General features: G+C 40.2%; 1 protein-coding gene across 4 annotated transcripts in view; it reads left to right on the top strand.

Moving 5' to 3' along the window:
- Nucleotides 1–19,023, top strand: part of SPTAN1 (spectrin alpha, non-erythrocytic 1) — a 41,859-nt gene that overhangs the window by 6,505 nt on the left and 16,331 nt on the right. For 2 of the 4 annotated variants that reach the window (XM_034067372.1, XM_034067373.1), the window contains exons 7-29: nucleotides 22–176; nucleotides 1,388–1,523; nucleotides 2,072–2,173; nucleotides 2,520–2,657; nucleotides 3,084–3,194; nucleotides 3,655–3,732; nucleotides 3,914–4,069; nucleotides 4,416–4,620; nucleotides 4,750–4,931; nucleotides 5,735–5,978; nucleotides 6,293–6,415; nucleotides 7,148–7,365; nucleotides 8,110–8,202; nucleotides 8,559–8,693; nucleotides 9,111–9,259; nucleotides 10,517–10,576; nucleotides 12,765–12,963; nucleotides 14,179–14,283; nucleotides 14,980–15,000; nucleotides 15,338–15,373; nucleotides 17,134–17,181; nucleotides 17,719–17,810; nucleotides 18,808–18,952. In XM_034067372.1, the coding sequence (XP_033923263.1) occupies nucleotides 22–176; nucleotides 1,388–1,523; nucleotides 2,072–2,173; nucleotides 2,520–2,657; nucleotides 3,084–3,194; nucleotides 3,655–3,732; nucleotides 3,914–4,069; nucleotides 4,416–4,620; nucleotides 4,750–4,931; nucleotides 5,735–5,978; nucleotides 6,293–6,415; nucleotides 7,148–7,365; nucleotides 8,110–8,202; nucleotides 8,559–8,693; nucleotides 9,111–9,259; nucleotides 10,517–10,576; nucleotides 12,765–12,963; nucleotides 14,179–14,283; nucleotides 14,980–15,000; nucleotides 15,338–15,373; nucleotides 17,134–17,181; nucleotides 17,719–17,810; nucleotides 18,808–18,952 (2,931 nt within the window). The remainder of the gene's footprint in view (nucleotides 1–21; nucleotides 177–1,387; nucleotides 1,524–2,071; nucleotides 2,174–2,519; nucleotides 2,658–3,083; nucleotides 3,195–3,654; nucleotides 3,733–3,913; nucleotides 4,070–4,415; nucleotides 4,621–4,749; nucleotides 4,932–5,734; nucleotides 5,979–6,292; nucleotides 6,416–7,147; nucleotides 7,366–8,109; nucleotides 8,203–8,558; nucleotides 8,694–9,110; nucleotides 9,260–10,516; nucleotides 10,577–12,764; nucleotides 12,964–14,178; nucleotides 14,284–14,979; nucleotides 15,001–15,337; nucleotides 15,374–17,133; nucleotides 17,182–17,718; nucleotides 17,811–18,807; nucleotides 18,953–19,023) is intronic. The other 2 variants (XM_034067375.1, XM_034067374.1) reach the window with 1 other exon arrangement.

The raw sequence follows: 19,023 nt of genomic DNA, 5'->3' as shown, positions 1-19,023 counted from the left end.
ACTGCTTGTGACCTGGTTTAGGTTAAAGCCCTTTGTGCAGAAGCTGACCGTTTGCAGCAGTCTCACCCAATAAATGCCTCTCAAATTCAAGTGAAACGGGAGGAGCTGATTGCCAACTGGGAACAGATCCGAACTCTGGCAGCAGAAAGGCATGCTCGCCTTAATGACTCCTACAGGTAGGAATGCTGTCATGCTGAAATGACCTTTCTTCCTCAGTTGGATTTGACAGAATGCTCTTGGGAAGAGAAAAAAGGGATGCCATTTCCAACATTTTGGGATGGTTCTGGTGTTTTCAGAAGCAGTTTTGTTCACCAAATTATATTTTACAATAACTTCTTGTAGTAGAAGTAATAGATGACAAATATGTATAGCATTAGGTCATTCTCTGGATGCAGATTAATTATATAAAGAGGCACCTAGATGTTTTAGGATGTTTGATTTTCTATTTTCCCCCATCTGAGTTGGTATCTGCCACTTGAAGTAATGTGGCTTTGTTTTAATACATGTATTACAAATCTGTTCATGATGAAGTTGTTACGATTCTCAGTGAAGATTATTGTTTGATGGATTGTCCTCAGCCAAATGAAGTACCTGTTTCTGTGACATTTGCTTTGTTGCTGTGGGATTTGTCTCCATCCAGTCTTGTTTCTACACAAGCCTGGCTGTCTATGAAACACAATCCTATAGATCACTCTTGAGAAGCCACACTAAAAAGAAACTTAACATAATCTTGTGGTTAGTTTCCACCCTTCTTGGTTTTGTTTTTCTGCTGTTTGCTCCTTCCCATGATGCAAGATTTATGGTGGTGGAGACTCACACAATAATAATTTTTTCCTTTGCCTTCCTTGTCATAATCTCTTCACATCAATTAGCAGCAAATGTGAAAGGGAAACAAACGGATCACTTTTGCTGATAAGCATGTGCCAAATAACTTACAGGCATGCTGAAAGGAATTTGAGAGTTGATTCGCTTGTTGTTTTAAGGCTGAGGCATGTGCAGCTGAAGCTTTCTGTCAGTCTGCACCCCACACTGTTATGATTGTGACAAGCAGTCCGTGCGCTACCTTTAAATGCTTTGCTGGAGAGCTGCCTTTTGGTTTCTGTTGTCTTCAACATACAGGCTTGTAGTCACGAATGTTCCTTTTACTTTGATAAGTTATATGTAAAACATGTCTTTGAGAAATTGATTTTGAGCATACCTTTTTCTATCTATAAAAGGTTTATTTTTTGATGGAGAGCATATTTAGTTACTTAATATTCCGACTGTGAATTGGTATTGTTTTCTTTCTGAGGAACAGCTTTATGTTTGTAACACCTTCTGTGGGGTAAGGATGGAGAAACAATGCAAGCAAATTATTCCCAACCATTTTTCATTATGCTCTCCTAAGGCTGCAGCGCTTTCTTGCTGACTTCCGAGACCTCACCAGCTGGGTGACTGAGATGAAGGCGCTCATAAACGCTGATGAACTTGCCAATGACGTCGCTGGAGCAGAAGCTCTTCTAGACAGACATCAGGAACACAAGGTACAGTGGCTACACAGCCAAATCCAGTCAGCAACCTTCAATAGCTGATCTGTATGTCTGTCACAGTCTCTGAGTCAGAACTGCTGATCTTGTATCACCAGAATCCTTTGATCAGGCAACTAACACAGTACGAGATGGCTGTCCTGATTTAATGTTTTTACTTTGTTTCTCAATAGTAGATATACATTAATAAATAAGTATTTAAGAATGCTTGTGATAATATTTCATTAAAAATCAGAGGTGATAGCAGTAATTTGGGCTAATGACTGGTTTAGCTCTCCATCATGAGGAATAAGTAAGCAGAAAGAAGGCAGCTTCAAATCAACCTTTAGTTTTATTTCAACACATGAATTTATACTTATCTGCACTGTAAGGTGGTACATTTCATTCTAGTTTTCCGTTAAGGTAATGTAGTTAAAGATAGCTTAAGGTTTATCATTCAGGTGTCCAGACTGTTGTCTCTGTGTTATTTTCAATAGCAGTTTTCATATTCTGACACTATTCCAAGATAAATTTTGGTAACAGCTTATTCATGTCCCCTTTCATAGGGAGAAATTGATGCCCATGAAGACAGCTTCAAATCTGCTGATGAGTCTGGCCAGGCTTTGCTTGCTGCTGGGCATTATGCTTCTGATGAAGTTAAAGAAAAGGTGAGTTGAGAGCAAGAGCTCCTGGAAAAATTCAAGAGCTTCTCTTACAAATAGGTCTGCAGTCAAAAGGTGTGATTGTCCATTAAATGTTTCTCTGTAGAAGTAATTTGGAAAAGGTTTCTGGCTGAAGTCAGAAAGTTGTAGCCACTGTTCAAGCTTGATAAATTAACAAAAGGCTCACCCTATGTGAGGATGATGCTGTCAGTAATAGAAGGATTCTATACACAGGAGATCATTCCCAGTCTGGTGTTAAACCACTTTTTTAGAGTCACGACTTTATGTTGTGATAGAAATGAACCAATCTGTTACATAAAACTATTCTATATTCCTCTTCCCAATCCATTAGCTGACCATCCTCTCCGATGAAAGATCTGCCTTGCTAGAACTATGGGAACTTCGCAGGCAACAGTATGAGCAGTGCATGGACTTGCAGCTTTTCTACAGAGATACTGAACAAGTTGACAACTGGATGAGCAAACAAGAAGTGAGTGCACATCTTTGTCACTAATCTCCAGATAACGTTGATTTTCATTTCAAGTCTTAGCCTTAAGTCTGTAGACTTAAAACAATTATTTTATGGGTGGAGTGACTGCCACTAAGCATGCACTAGGGAGCAGGGTGCTGTGCAGAGTTATTTATCTGACTGCCCCAGCTGCTACAATGACTGTTTCCATCTAATGTTTTAGCTGTTGTGACAAGTTGGCTTGAGTTTGCTTTTGTGTATGTTAACTCTTGTAAAATGATGTTTGAATAGCAAGCTAAAAAGAATTATTCAGAGCCTGTTAGAGGCATACAGAGAACACTATCCCAATATATCATCCTTTACTTCTCAATGTCACTGACACTGCTTGAGCTGACTTAGAGCAGCTGAGCATGGAAACATAAAAATGTGTTTATTTCCTGATTTCAGGCATTTCTTCTAAATGAAGACCTTGGTGATTCTCTGGATAGTGTGGAAGCTCTTCTAAAGAAGCATGAAGACTTTGAGAAATCCCTAAGTGCCCAAGAGGAGAAAATCACAGTAAGACATTTACATTAGATGATCACTAAATGGGCAAGAAATAAAACAAGTGAATTTGTTGCCTGGGGAGGAGACACTGCTGGAGAATGACAGAGGAGTATGAGGTTTGCTCTGTAGGATGATCCACTGTTGTGTGGGATGTATTATCTCTAAATTATGTGTAGTATCTCTAAAATGGAAAATAGTGGAAAAGACAGGATAGGGCTTGATTGCTGCTTCAGAGAGCTGGGTAACCCAGTGCTTGCGTATCATGCCAGCACACGTGTGGATGAAGATTTGTCAAAATCTGCTTTCTTCCACGTGTAAGATGATGGTACACATAAAGAAGGGTATAACAATGCTATCTGAATGGGGTTTTGTTAGTTTTACTGTGATAAACCTTTGAGAACTAATCTACTAACTAAACTTGCACTAACAATGTGTATTACACCAAGTAAATGGAAACATGTTTTCTCTTTAGGCCTTAGATGAGTTTGCTACTAAATTGATTCAGAATAACCACTATGCCATGGATGATGTTGCTACACGCAGAGATGCTGTAAGTATCTAAAACACATTTGTACTCTAGACTTCAAATCATAATTTTATTATTTTAAATGTTATGACTGCAGTACATGGCAGCAAATAGAGCTGAGCTCTCACAAAAGTACAATACAGTGGTGGTTCTTGCAAGCTTGAAGGATTTAAAAACCTTTAAACCTTTACTTCTTCCATTTCAGCTGCTGAGCCGCCGAAATGCCCTTCATGAAAGAGCCATGTACCGCCGTGCTCAGCTGGCAGATTCCTTCCATCTGCAGCAGTTCTTCCGAGACTCTGATGAGTTGAAGAGTTGGGTTAATGAAAAAATGAAAACTGCAACAGATGAGGCATATAAGGTAAACACAAAGACAAATGTTGGAGTTGTTTTAAGGCAGTACCAGGCTTAATATAATCAGCCTAATGATATGAAGCAATGTCAGCCAAAATGTTGCTGATAGTAGGCAGTATTAATGGCAACAGAAGGAGCTATGATTTCTCCCTGACCCCAAGCGGGATTTTCCCATCATGCTGTAATCATGCTTATTGTGAACAGCCTAACTGTTCTGATTTAGGCATATTTTTGGCACCAAATCCTCTGGCAATATCTTGGCATGTAAATGAGTGTACTCTATTTTAAAGTTCTTCAGAGACCTATAGATACTAATTTTGGACTGAAAGGTTCTTTTCTTTCTTCATCTGTAGGATCCATCAAACTTGCAAGGTAAAGTTCAGAAACATCAGGCTTTTGAAGCAGAGCTTTCTGCTAATCAGAGTCGTATTGATGCACTGGAGAAAGCTGGCCAGAAGTTGATAGATGTCAATCACTACGCATCTGACGAAGTGGCAGCTCGCATGAATGAAGTTATCAGCTTGTGGAAAAAGCTTCTGGAGGCCACTGAACTCAAAGGTACGACTTGCTCAGAAGAATATGGCCAGTTCTTTTGCTAGAGGGTTTAGCTGGGAGAAGACAGGAAGGGAGTTAAATGAAGTGGAAACCATAAGTCACTTTTTCCTCTTGCCACTCTGCCTCGGTCAGGTATAAAACTGCGTGAAGCCAATCAACAGCAGCAGTTTAATCGCAATGTGGAAGACATTGAGCTGTGGCTGTATGAAGTAGAGGGACACTTGGCTTCTGATGATTATGGAAAAGACCTTACTAATGTGCAGAATCTTCAGAAGAAACACGCCCTGCTAGAGGCAGATGTTGCTGCCCATCAGGTAAAGGGAAATAATTTTTCTTGTCCTTTCAGATTTCCTCACTCAGAAATACTCACTCCAGAGGCCTTAGCAGGTCTGGATTGCCATGAATTTTATAGCTTTGGGCTTTACAGCTTATTTATCAGAATTGAACTGAAACATAAATGTATGTCTCTAAGAGCAATATCTTTGAGCCTTTGACAAAAACAAGCTTCTGAAAAAGGAAAATGATTCCATACTCTGAGCTGTTGACAGCACAGCATTGTTTTGTGCTGTGAATATCAACTTAAAATGATGTGCTGTGCATTGCACAGGAAATAATTCTCCCTTACTCTCCATTTTCAAACAGCTTATTCTTGTTCACTTTGTTTTCATTATAGCTCTAAGAAATGGAAGAGGAGGGAGAATGGATCAGTTTTGAAATATAGCACTTTACAACAAATGGTTCCTTCGTTTGCGATGATCTTTTAGGGGAATTAAATCCACAGCAAGAAAATCAACAAAATGTGGCTTTCCACAACTGGAATTGCCAGTTAATTGCTAACAATTGAGAAATGGTTTGTGTAGAGAAGCACATCTGTAAGGTTAATGTAACTTCAAGAATCTTTTATTTTATGAAATTGACAGACTGAAACCAATTGCATTTACATAACATTGAATATTATCTGGGGTCTAATTATCACCAAAATGATTGCACTGGCAGCATGCAGCTGAAGTTCTTTTCTTCTGTCACAAGATAACTTACTTAGACCTGGAAATATTTACTGTCACTGCAGCCATCTTAGAGATATCCTGACATAGTGCTATTGCTGGGTTAATTTTAGGATCGTATAGATGGCATTACCATCCAAGCACGCCAGTTCCAGGATGCTGGGCACTTTGATGCTGACAATATCAAGAAGAAGCAAGAAGCTTTAGTAGCTCGTTATGAAGCTCTGAAGGATCCTATGGTAGCTCGAAAGCAGAAACTTGCAGATTCTCTTCGCCTGCAACAGCTCTTCCGTGACATTGAGGATGAAGAGACCTGGATTAGGGAAAAAGAACCCATTGCAGCTTCGACAAACCGAGGTTGGTCCATCCTGGTATCTGCAGGATTTCGGTGACAAAATTGCTCTGTTATAATCTGTCTTTTTACAGAAGATTCCCTAGAAATTTCTGAAACATTTATGGTAATTACCATTGCCTGGAGCTCCAGATTTGCCATCACCCATGGTTCTTTAACTGTTATATTACTTCTAAAATTTGAATGGGTAGTGGTTTTCAGTGCTCTGTCTTCATGTGATAGCACTTACTGTGCAAGTTGTCTAAGGCTGGTTGCAGCTGCCTTGACATTTTTGGTTAATGACCCAGAACGAGCTGATGAATTGTTTTCTTTCTTTCAGGCAAAGACCTAATTGGTGTCCAGAATCTGCTAAAGAAGCACCAGGCTTTGCAGGCAGAAATTGCAGGCCATGAGCCCCGCATTAAAGCAGTCACACAGAAGGGAAATGCTATGGTTGAAGAGGGTACGTCTCAGTGGTTTTAACTCCTCTTTCAGAAATCCAAAAATCTTAATACTGGACTTTGGTCCTGTATGGTTAAGGATCACTGCCTGTTTTTATCCAGATACCTGCTGGCGGGATGAACTTCTGGTCATCCTTCAACCAAAAACTAGATTCCTTGATAGGAACCTGTCATGATTTTCACAGATGTGCATCTGCTCTTGACAGGCACATATGATCCCTGTATTCAGCACCTTTGTGCCGATGCTATTTAGTCTCTATTTTTAAGTCTATTAAAGGCTTATATCAGAGATACATAGTCATGATGTGAGAGAGAATCCTCCACAAAGACAGTGCGAGTTACTTCTGCTTTTAAATAAGTAGGCATCTTTATTTCTAACTGGGTGTTCTTAACACCAGATTACTCAAATGCCCTGATTCCAGGATTCAGAGTGCTGGTCTGAAATAAGATTTGTTTGCTGCCAAAACTCTGCCACTGGAAAAAGGTGGCCTTTTGTGTTGTATCACTGCGAAGAAATATTATGATGTGGCTTGTCTGGTTTAGAATGATTCAAATGTTCCTAGTACAGCTTGATTGACAGGAACAGTGTTTTGCAGTCTTAAGGCAAAAAGACAAGCTGAGTTGTGCTTTCATTATTCTAAGCAGAATAGGCTATGTAGGTTTAAATGGGTCTAGTTTCTGTGACTTCCAAGAAGTATAGGTAACCTTCAGTTCCCTCTCCTTCTGTTACATAGGACATTTTGCAGCTGAGGATGTGAAAATCAAACTGAATGAGCTAAACCAAAAGTGGGACTCACTGAAAGCTAAAGCATCTCAACGTCGACAAGACCTAGAGGATTCCCTGCAAGCTCAGCAGTACTTTGCTGATGCTAATGAGGCAGAATCCTGGATGAGGGAAAAGGAGCCCATTGTAGGCAGTACAGACTATGGAAAAGATGAAGACTCTGCTGAGGTATTTGAGATTGTTTGAATCTGTTTTGCATAAACACAACGAGGATTTGTCCAGTGGTAAAAAAAATGAGTGCTGCTGATTTTGAGATTCATACAACAAATGGCAGAAGACTCTTGCATCAAGCTGAATTTTGGCTCTGAATCAAAAGATGACAGGTTTCCCTGTGTTTTCAGTAGTGTACATGAGATTTTCCTGTTCAGTGTATTCAATCAGTTGTGAAGAAACTTACCATTTACTTTGTATCAGCTCTTTTATAGGGGTTTTTTTGCTTGGTTTTGGTAAAGTATAACGAGACTAATGTCAGCAAATTCTTCATATGTTGCATTTCAGTATGAGTCTGGTTCTTAGTAGTTCATTGCTCTGGAAGTAATTTTTTGTCTAGAGTTATTTTCCTAGTGTCATTCTGCAGTCAAACCCGACATGCCAGACACTGCTGACTGACAGGTCATCAAATTGAAGTGCAGTCTAAAGGCATACTTTCGAACTTAACACTATTTCCAGCATGATACGTGGTATTCCTGGTCAGAACAAAGGAATGTTTCTGAGATAAGGTAGAGCAAAAGCACCAGAAGCATTTGGAGCACTATCTAGACTGAATAAATAGAAGTAGTTATTCTCATGAGAGTCACAGGACTGGCAGCTCTGAAAAACCCACATTCCCTGTGTATGGAGCCAAAGTATATATTTTAAGCAAAGAGGTATTTGTAAAATGGTGTACATGTTGTTTTTGTCTTTCACTTTCAGGCTCTTCTGAAGAAACATGAAGCTTTGATGTCTGATCTTTCTGCTTACGGCAGTAGTATACAGGCGTTAAGGGAACAGGCCCAGTCATGCAGGGTAAGGAAAGATGCTAATCATGTTGCTGAAATTCTTGGGTCAGCAAAAGGTAAAGACAAAGCCTAATAACAGTTGGTTTTGAGAACCTGTTGCAGACTGTACTTGGTTTTCTCAAAGGAATTAGTGGTCTGTTTTTATAATTATAACAGACAGCTGTGTTGCCTCACAAGAAGACAGTGTAATGTGGTTTTCAAGGTTTGAGCCCAGACAGCACCTCAGCTAAGCCTATCTGCATTTGTTTCAACAGGAATAATTTTAAGACATTACAGTAGCTTTACCTAAGGCTCTTAGGACAACTACAATTGGTTGTCATAAACATGGAACAACTCATTTTTCTTGTGCTCCTTCTTTGTTAGCAACAAGTTGCTCCCACTGATGATGAAACTGGAAAAGAGCTTGTTCTGGCACTCTATGATTACCAAGAGAAGAGTCCTCGGGAGGTGACTATGAAAAAGGGAGATATCCTCACCTTACTCAACAGCACTAACAAGGTACACTCTTGCCTTCTGGTTTTTGCTGAGCTGCTTGGCTCACTTGGGGTTGTGTGCTCTGCAGAGTGTGTTTTGGGGTTCTTTTGGTTTTGTCTTATTAAAAAGGGCATTTAAAGAAGTTAAAGAATTTGCATGTGTAATCCCTGCTCCCTTTCAGTGCTTTACCATACCTCTTCAGTTCATTCTCATGACTCCTCTATAGCTTCCAAGTCAGGTAAACAACATCTGTTCTAGGGCATGTGTCTGTCAGAAAACTTATTTTCCTATTGTTGTGGAATTTTTGACCAACACAAGGGGGGATGTGGAAGGTAACAAATAGGTGTCTTCAAGAAACTGTTTGAAATGATCTCCATAAAAAGAGCAAACTGTTGGGAGCATCACTGGTTTAGTGGTCATTTTGGGGTTTTTTCTTTCCAGGACTGGTGGAAGGTGGAAGTTAATGACCGTCAGGGATTTGTACCAGCTGCCTATGTGAAAAAACTGGATCCTGCCCAATCTGCATCCCGAGAGAATCTCCTGGAAGAGCAGGGCAGCATAGCATTGCGACAGGAGCAAATTGACAACCAGTAAGATTTAACCGATGATATATGACACCTATTCAGCATTTGCTGGCTTGGCCGTTGCCTCACATATGCCAGAAGCTGAGGTTGCCGCCTGTTACACTAGGGAGTAATTAATTGGAGCAAAACAATTGGCTTCTTTACCAGGGCACCATATTCAGTCATTTTATTCCTATTCTAAATTTTCCTACTGCTTTTCACATTTTTTAACTGTAAAACTCATGACACTAGAGCTCAACTTGCTGTCTGACTTCAGTATTTTGTGTTCCTTTTGTTGTTGTACTTAACAACTTAAAACTTGTTTGTGAGTTATATCTGTCCTAAGCAGCTCTTGTATTTGTAATTGTCACTTCTTAATGTTTGATCTGTTTTGAAAAGCTTTCTTAAATTTGGTTTCATGAAGTACAGTGCCCTCCCTATACAGGGCTGCCTCTGGAGGTGACCTCCTCAGGAGCTGTGACTTCTTTGATGCTAGCTCATTACTTGTGTTCCTGAAATGTTGTGCCTTTATGGGCTAAAAAGTGTCCCCTCCTTTTTGAGGAACATGCCATTGCAAATAGAGAAGGCTATGTGGCTGCTTGGTAATGCCCTCCTTAAAGCACATGGTAACTAGAGATTAGTGCAAGCAAGGGCTGTGGGTGATAGCTGTGAGCTACTGGCTCATCTTATCAAGCCACTTGGAAGCCAAAGCTGAAAGTTTTACACATACTCCCATCTGTTTGCACAGCTATGCTGTCATTCTGCATGAGATATCTTCCCACTCACTTGTTTTGAGTCACCAGTTATTACAATGACATACAATAATAACTGCCTTTAACTCTAGAATTGAAAAGCAAAAAGCTTGTACCAGTGAGAAGAAAGGATGCTGGAAAACTGACACATTACTCAGGATTTTAATAATGTGTAGTTTTCTCTGTGGATTTTCATGCTGCTTTTAAGAACTACAACAGGGGTTCCATATTTTAGAGCCAAGGAGAGGGGGGCACTCTTTTAGTCTACAACCGCATGGCACAATGATCAGGAAATGAGGAGACCTTATAGAGAGAGTTGCACTGTACTGCTGAGGTTTCCTTATGTGAATTGTACTCCTGGTCTTATTTGCTTTGTTTGCTTCTGAATGACACCTAATTTTCTCCATTTAAATGTGAACTCTTAACCATCTCCTACCACAGACAACCCATGGATGGAGCTGCTGCTTTCATTATTTTTGTTAATCTGACTAATTTTTTGCATGCATTTGCTGTGCTCCCTCTGTCTGTGCAGGACTCTTATAACTAAGGAAGTCGGCAGTGTATCTCTGCGTATGAAACAGGTCGAAGAACTGTGAGTAGGATTAGCCCTTTCTAAACCATGCTGTCTCCATACTGTCACTGTTCATTCTCCTTTGTTTATTTCTTTGGGAAAGCTGCTCCAAAGAGACATAAAGGAAGCAATTGTGATCTGGATTGTTTTAGTGTAGATGAGTGTCATGGTATGTGTTCTTTATAGCCACCCAGCCAGCCAGCTGCTTATCTTGTTGATCACCTCTGTGCTGCTAAATGGGTTGATGTTGTTTTCCATTATGCTGATTTTGCTTACCAGATGAGGCTTTAGTGATACCTAGACTGTTCTCTTAAAAAAACAAACATCTCTTTTCTGAGGTGCAGACAGAAATACTAGTTTGTTATATACATAATATATATACATGAAGTGTTTCATCACATATGAATGTCTTAGAGCTTGGAAAGGGTGGAGTTATCCTAGTTTATTGTATAAAATTACATGCTGAGTAATCCAAAAGCATTAGTTTATTTACATAGGAAGATTGGGTTTTATTATAACAGTAACTTAATTTTCAAACTTGTGCTCATGTCTCCTGAAAAAATACCAAGTTTGTGTTGTGAGTCTTGGAAATTGCTGGGAGATTCAGAGCAGTGGTGTTCATCAGCTGTGCCTCGCAGCCTTTTCATAGGGAATGTATTTCTTGAGGATCAGAAGGGAAAGTATTATGTTAATCTCTGAAGTGTTAAAGCAGCTTTGAGGTAAAGTCTGCTTCTAAAGGAATTTTGCTCTAGATCCTCTATGAGCTTCACAAGTATTTAATATCTAAAACTGAGGCAAACATCTGCAGTTAGGGCAGGCTTCAAAACAGGGTTTTCCTCAAGTCAGGGTAAGATATTGCTATTCAAACCTAATACAAAAGATTCTTAGTTCCATTCTATCCAGTCTTAAACCAGGGTAGGCAGGAGACCACAAAATTGCTGCTTCCATGGAAAGAGTTGATTATCAGGTTGACATGTAGACATTACAGCCCAGGGTATCGAGGATTTTCTTCAACAGACTTTGTCCTCTCTGAGTTACTTGCCAGGAAAATGCTGCATCATTCAAGCTGGGAGGTGTAATTGCTTGGTGTTAGCCTCTGTGCTCCAGCGTGGGAAATGAAAACATTATAGGGCTACCCTTTCCCCATTTGAGGCTCCTGTAGGTGTCTCAGCAGTGTCTTCTATTATTTGATTTAATAACACCAAAATGAGTATCTTCATGCCTTAATAATGAGAATCAGGTGCTGCTGTTAATCACTGTAGTAGACCAATGTGCAGTCTGATGGAGGATATAAAAAGCCATCCAGATGCAGCCAGAATATCTCATCTTCCAGGAAACTTAAAACAGGGTAGGAGTAAGAATGGATGTGGCTTTTCTGCATGCAGGTTCTTTAAAAACAAGCATTATGCATTGCTGAAGAAATATGTAATGCAGTACCAATGACTAAAGCTATTGGCTTTTATTCAGCAATAGCTGGGGAAAGGTCTTGTAGGATGGATCCTCTGTATTTAGCTGGTTGTCAGGAATTAAAGAGGAGTCACTGGTTTTCATGTGGTTTTAAAACATTGACTGCTCTTTTGAGGTTTATTTGTCTCTTCAATTTAAACATTTTTAGAGGTTTTACTTTGCATTTATTCTAACGTAAATGAGAAGTTATTTCACTCATGATGTTGGGAATTCCACATGTATAAAAACGGTGTATATGAAATGAGTTTCATGGTTTTCCAGTTTAATGTAGTTGTGTTATCAAAAAAAGGATACCTTTTAAAGAATATTCAGCAGATTTTGCAATGAATAATGGCTAGGTGAAACATTTATGTCCAAAAGCTGGGAGGTAGTGGATTTTAATGATTTAATAGCAAACTTGACGTATTATAGGGAAATACCTCTTGTAAAGCAAGACCTATGGAGCCATTCCTGCACTGCAGTGCTGCTGTAGCTTGAGAGCCTATCCTGACCTCAGCTGTGATTTGGGTTTGCTTTTACCCAGTGAAGTGTTGCATGTGGAAGATCTCATTTTGGTGTGCACATCCATATAGAGGAGAGACACATACAGTTTACATCCACCTATGTACAAGCAGATCATTCTGTACAAGAACTGTGTAGACTGCAGGGATTTCCCACATCTCTGATGAGACCAGTACTTGGTAAATTACTGTGACTCTGCTCACTTTAATCTGCCCACACTTCCCTTTTCTGCTTGTTCCAGGTATCACTCTCTTCTTGAGCTGGGAGAAAAGCGGAAAGGCATGCTGGAAAAAAGCTGCAAAAAATTCATGCTTTTCCGTGAAGCCAATGAGCTTCAACAGTGGATCAATGAGAAGGAAGCTGCTCTCACAAGTGAGGAAGTGGGTGCTGATCTGGAGCAGGTGGAGGTGCTACAGAAGAAGTTTGATGATTTTCAGAAGGTGTGTTGTAGTGATGCATAATGGGTGTGTTAGTTTTGCCCTCTCCCATCAGGTTTTCTGATGATATATCTCTGATAATCCTTCATTGTTGAGAAGGAAACATAACTTTGATTGGAAATAAGAAGACATATATGTTTTCTTTTATGATGATAGAGAGAATTCCACATTCAAAATTCTTCAGTTTGGTTATAGTCTCCAGGTTGCTACATGCTTCACACCTCCCAGAGGACTGGAAGTTCTCTTTCAGAACACTCATATATAGAATTGGCCAAGCTCTGGAGGAATTTCATTTTGTATAAAGCATAACCTTTGGTTAAGTCTTTGTTGAAAGGAAAGATCCATTTTAGTTTCCATCTGTTCGTTTTTTCCCAAGATGAGAAAAACATCCTTCTGTGCTTCAGAATGCTTGTAGGCTTTCAGCTTGCTTTTTTTATCTCCCAGTGTTTGCAGTACTAGGTGGGGGTTTATTTATTTATTTATTTTATTTGCTTGAGATAGGGAAGAATTGGTTGGGCAGATGTATTTATTCTACCCACTTTTATAAGATACTGAGCACTGAAATGCAAAGATGCCTGACCTTACACATTTGAAAAGACAATCCTGTAGATGCTACCATGTTTACAGCTTGAAAGTTAGCTAACTTGAGCCAGCCTTTTATTGTAGGTGAGAAGATGATAGCAGTTATAGGTTTGGGTTCTTTTAAATCAAGCTAATGGTTGAAATTAGAATCTGTTGCCTGTTAGAATTTAATTACAAGTTCTCTACTACTGCTTTTTTTAACCAAGTTCCCTTTCTTCTTTACAGAAAGCTCTGTATCAGTCTGGCTGAAAGTATTTAAGTGTCATATTAAAATCACTTTTTATGTTGGCTCTTAGCTAATTCATGCAGTAATAGGGATAATAGCTTTTGATCTTCATGGTGGTGGTAATGTATACCTGGCAGTTTAAAATGTACTCAAGTCCTGATTGTTTCATTAAGTCTGTGTATGGAGAACTCTGGCAGTGAGTTTCTTTAATGTGTTGATGCCTGGTGTTGGCAGCCAGGGTTTCTTGGTGCAGGCTCTCATGCATTATATATTCAGTGGTGACTGTCAAGGTCAAGCCTGCTGAATTCCTGCTGTTTATAAACCAAGTACTTTTTGGCACCCCTGTTGTGCCAACTTGTTCCACATGTTTTGCTTGTGCAAATGTTCTGATATTTTACTCTCCTGTGCAGGATTTAAAAGCTAATGAGTCACGTCTGAAGGACATCAACAAGGTTGCGCATGACCTGGAGTCAGAAGGGTTGATGGCAGATGAAGTGCAAGCAGTACAGCAACAGGTCCACTTTTTCTTTGCCTTAGTCTAATCCTCTTGAGAAGCACAAGACTTTCTTCCATTTGTCTGTTGTCTTCTGCTTGGTGTGTCATTGCGTGGTTCTAGCTGTTCATCTGTATCATCTCTGTCAACTGATCTGGTAATACTGGTATTCTAACCAGAGATATTTAATGCCTGCTGTTTAGTGTGGCCATCACAGGGGCACCCTTTAAACTGTTTATTTCCAAATAGTGCTATAACAAATTGCATGACTTAGAGGTTGTATTTTTCCCTATTTTAAGAACGAAAGGGCTCTAAAATCTGAAATTTCAGCCTTTATTAGCAGGAAAAGTGGTGCAGTGCACAAAAAAGAAAACAGAGCTCAACTTACAATGGAGGGGATTTGTTGGGTTTTCTGTTTTGAGGGGGCTTTTTAAATAACCTATTTTTTTGCCAGCTTTTCACATACTTGTGCTATTATAAATAATTATTGTTTATTTGCTGAGCTCTAAGACGATGCGCTGCAGTAGGTGGTTGAGTACTCAAACTCATTTCTGCTACCTGTTTAGTTGTGCAAGCACTGTTTGGCTTAATGACACACTGGTAACCAATTTGTAGAAGGGTGGAAGCGTATCTCCTGCTGTCTTCCCTTTTTCAAAAGCAGATTTTCTTTCCATTAGAAAATAACAAGTTGTTTCTGTTTGTCCTTTTTCCTTTGCAGGAGGTCTATGGTATGCCCAGGGTAAGTGTTAATTTCTGAGATGGTGTGAATTAGAACAGGTTTGGGATGTACAAGTAGAAGTTCAGCCATAATTGTAGCTCATTTCCATAAAGGAACTCAATGACTTTGAAAGGACATAAAAAGATTGTCTTATCTTTGATCCCTTTATTTCCTGAATGTCTTGCCCCACATCACAATCGATGCAGAGGAAGATAACTCCAAATTGTGCAAAATACTTACTTTTAGAAATAGATTTACTTTGTTAAGAATGTGGAGAACTTAAAAAGTATCAGAATATGCTAAAAATCTTTGAGATTTTGCTTCCTATTTAAAGTTGTTTCTTCACATTTTCAAACAGGATGAAACTGATTCTAAGACAGCCTCTCCTTGGAAGGTAGGTGTCATTACTTAGCATACAAGAGGGAAGTAAAAGAAAAAGTACAGCGCATCATCTTTTTAGACCATACACCTTCTCATAGGCCCTCTTTTCCTCTCTTTTTCTTTTCCTTTTTTAATTCCCTCCCCTTTTTAAGACTGTTGACAAAGTGATTTTAATGGTGACCTAGTGTCAGCAAGTGTTGATTTAGGGTTAGTGACTTTGATTTCACTTTGTTTGCTTGCTTCAACAAGCATGTTACAAAAGTTTAGGCATTCAGCAGGAGCTCACCTTCATATGCCTGCACACAAATTCTCTCACTATATAGAGATGTCACATAGTACTCTTCATTTGAAAAATAAAAGCCATGTAGGCATAGTGAAGTGAGTGTCAGCTCTCCCTCCAGTTGCAGATATGACAATGAGAATAACTGAGATAGGTTTCCAGTAGTATTCTGTAGCCATAGAAATTGCCAACAGTCCTTTTTTTTACCTCTGCTGCAGAACTCCATTTGGTTTTGAGCTTGACTGATTGCGGTTTTTATACCAACATTTTTAGGTGTTACATGGCCACTAGATGCGCAATAGTCCCTGTTCGCTTAGCGTGAGTTCTTTCTTTATGTAGTGAGCAGAAAGAAATGTTTTTATTCCTGAAAGTCAAAGCCATTTATACCAATATTCCTTTAGTAAGGAATATGTTGTGTGTGTATAGCAGTATCTTTGTCTTCCATTATTCATCTCTAGCTCATTTTCTATGATAGCTAGAAGCCTTTCTCCATTCATTAATGGCTTACAATAGAATAGCTGTCACCCGCTGATGCACAAAAATATCTTCAGTATCTTAGACACTATCCAACATTGTGCTTTTCTGTAGTATTTCATTCCCATGTTTCATGTCTTACATCACCCTGTTAGGCTTAAAGCTGCTTGTACATCTTTGAAGCTGTGGGAATGTGGGGAAAACCAGATAAGTGCAATATTTTGACAGCATTGTAGAAAATGCAGCCATGTCAGCAAGAATTGGTGATCTTCTTAGTTAGTTTTCTTCTTGCACAGGGTGTTCGTGTGTGTATTGACTCCTAAGAGTCAGATAGTAACTTAGCAAAGTTTTTCTGTATGTGTATCTGCAAGGGGATGAATTTTGGAAGTAATGAATCACTGTCAGAAAAGTAGATTGTGTGTTGTAGAGAACTGGTTGTCATTTTTCTGATAAGCCTTCACCAGTTTTCATTATGTTCTAAAAATATCTGAATTCACTGTTAAGCTGATTTTTGTTACAAACTCAGCCAAGAGTCAAACCATTTGGGTGGTAATATACTTTTCCTTTCCCATGGCTAAGAGCTGCGGGTCTAATTCACTCACTGAATGTTGCCTTTAAATTTTCCTCTTCCTTGCCCATATTAAGACTATTGTTTTGTTTCTATTTACACTAGCAGCATAGTAATCAATTGTGAATTTCTAACTATTCTTACTCTGATCTATATAATACCTTTGGTATTGCAGTTAATTGTTCTTAGTTGCTTTTGTAATTGACTTGTATTGATTTTCCTATGGTTTGCTCCTCTTCAAAAACACGAAGAATCAACAGTTTTCAGTAAACCTGTAAAATCTAGGGTGTTTCTTTCTTCCTGCAGTTTGTAGACTGACATTTTACAAAGTCTAGTTTTGACCTAGGCCAAATAATTACGGACTTTTAAGGAGTTTTCAGTCTGATTTTGCTCCAGTTGCTTGGAGTTGACTTTAATGCTGCATTTTTTTACTTCTGCCTTTTCCATACAGTCGGCACGTTTGATGGTACACACAGTGGCAACCTTTAACTCGATCAAGGTAATAATCCAGCTTTTTCTGAGCAGATTTTAAAGTGGAGAACATTTGTTACCCTCCCCTTAGAATCATAGAAGTTTTTGTCTTTTATTACCCCTTATAAACCCTTCTGAATCAACTTAATCGAAAGAAGCATTGACAGCCTTTGCTGTCAATGACAAATAGGCAGCATTTGCTTCTCAGGTTACATCAGTATCTTATATACATAAAATCATTTGGGTTTACATCTCAGGGGAAACCCTGAAACATATTTAGTGAGGGTACCTGAATTTGTGCATTCTTCTGGAACTGAGCAGAATACAGTAGCGTTCAGCAGTCTTGGCTATCTTATTGATAGTCAGGTGAAAGGCCAGTGGTGACCATCTTATTGACTGCTTGTTGAAGCTGATTTACTGTAAAGGAGGAGAGCGTGGCTGCTTCAGTCAGCCTTCCAGTACTGCTGTCAGTAGCCTCAAACCCTGAAATGAAGAGGGGAGATGAAGGGAGCCTCGGGCGTTGGCAGCAGAGTCTGCAGTGTCCATGGGGCTGCTTTGTTTGCAGGAGCTGAATGAACGCTGGAGAGCTCTGCAGCAGCTGGCGGAGGAGCGGAGCCAGCTCTTGGGCAGTGCCCATGAGGTGCAGAGGTTCCACAGGTGAGCTCACTGGGCTTCACAGACAAAGCACTTTACAGACGTGAGAGTCCTAAAGCATGGCGCCGGTGCCAGGGCACAGCAGGAGAGGGAGAGGAGATCGTGAGGGGAGAGCAGGGGCTGACATGAGGGGTGAAAGGGGATCATGAGGGGAGAGCAGGGGTGGCCATAAGGGGTGAGAGGAGATCGTGAGGGGAGAGCAGGGGCAGCCATGAGGGATGAGAGGAGATTGTGAGGGGAGAGCAGGGGCAGCCATGAAGGGAAGATCATGAGGGGAAGAGGTGAGGCGGTCATGAGGGGGGAGAGCAGGGTGGCCATGAGGGGTGAGGGGACAGGAGAGGCAGCCATGAGAGGTGAGGGGAGATCACGAGGGGTGAGCACAGGCAGCCATGAAGGAAGATCATGAGGGGAGAGTGGGGCAGTTATGAGGGGAGATCATGAGGTGAGAGCAGGGGTGGCCATCACAGGAGATCTTGAGGGAAAACGAGGGGCAGCCATGAGGGGTAGGGGCAGCAGCCATATAGTGTGGGCAATTATGAAGGGCGGCTATGACTGGAAATCATGAGGGGCAAGCATGCGGAGAGATCACTTTGCCCTTAGTGACATGCTTAATGGTGGGCTTGACGGTCCTGGGCTAACAATGATCTTAAAAGTCTTTTCCAACCTAGCTGATTTTGTGGTGGGACCAATGCTAAACAAATCATACATCAATCCCCAGTTTGTTCAGTGGAAGTTAGGCCACCAGTGGTCCCACGAGAATTCTTTATAGTCTTCCTAGGAAAAAAAGGCAGACTTGTTAACATGAAAGCATGGAATTGCTGTGGGCTTGGGAGGTCTGGACTGCTGTCCTGTTTCACCAAAGTTCACTTGTGTCATCTTGTGAAATAACTTAATAGAGCCATTAATGACGTGAGCTTTTCTGGTTCTCTGCATGGTATCAGAGGTTCCTAGTATGACCTCCAGTTTAATTCTCTTTTTGCCTTCCTTTCACTCAAATCAGAGATGCTGATGAAACAAAAGAATGGATAGAGGAGAAGAATCAAGCATTAAATACAGACAACTATGGACACGACTTGGCCAGCGTGCAGGCTCTGCAGCGCAAACATGAAGGCTTTGAGAGAGACTTGGCAGCTCTGGGAGACAAGGTAGGACTGTGAGGAAGACAAAGCCAAAAGCGTTCTTCTTATCTAGCAGACATGATTGAACCATAGAAAAC

Source organism: Melopsittacus undulatus, chromosome 11 (assembly GCF_012275295.1).
Source record: "Melopsittacus undulatus isolate bMelUnd1 chromosome 11, bMelUnd1.mat.Z, whole genome shotgun sequence".
Taxonomy (NCBI): domain Eukaryota; kingdom Metazoa; phylum Chordata; class Aves; order Psittaciformes; family Psittaculidae; genus Melopsittacus; species Melopsittacus undulatus.
Note: the sequence above shows the minus strand (reverse complement) of the source record. Positions and strands in the feature narration are given on the sequence as shown.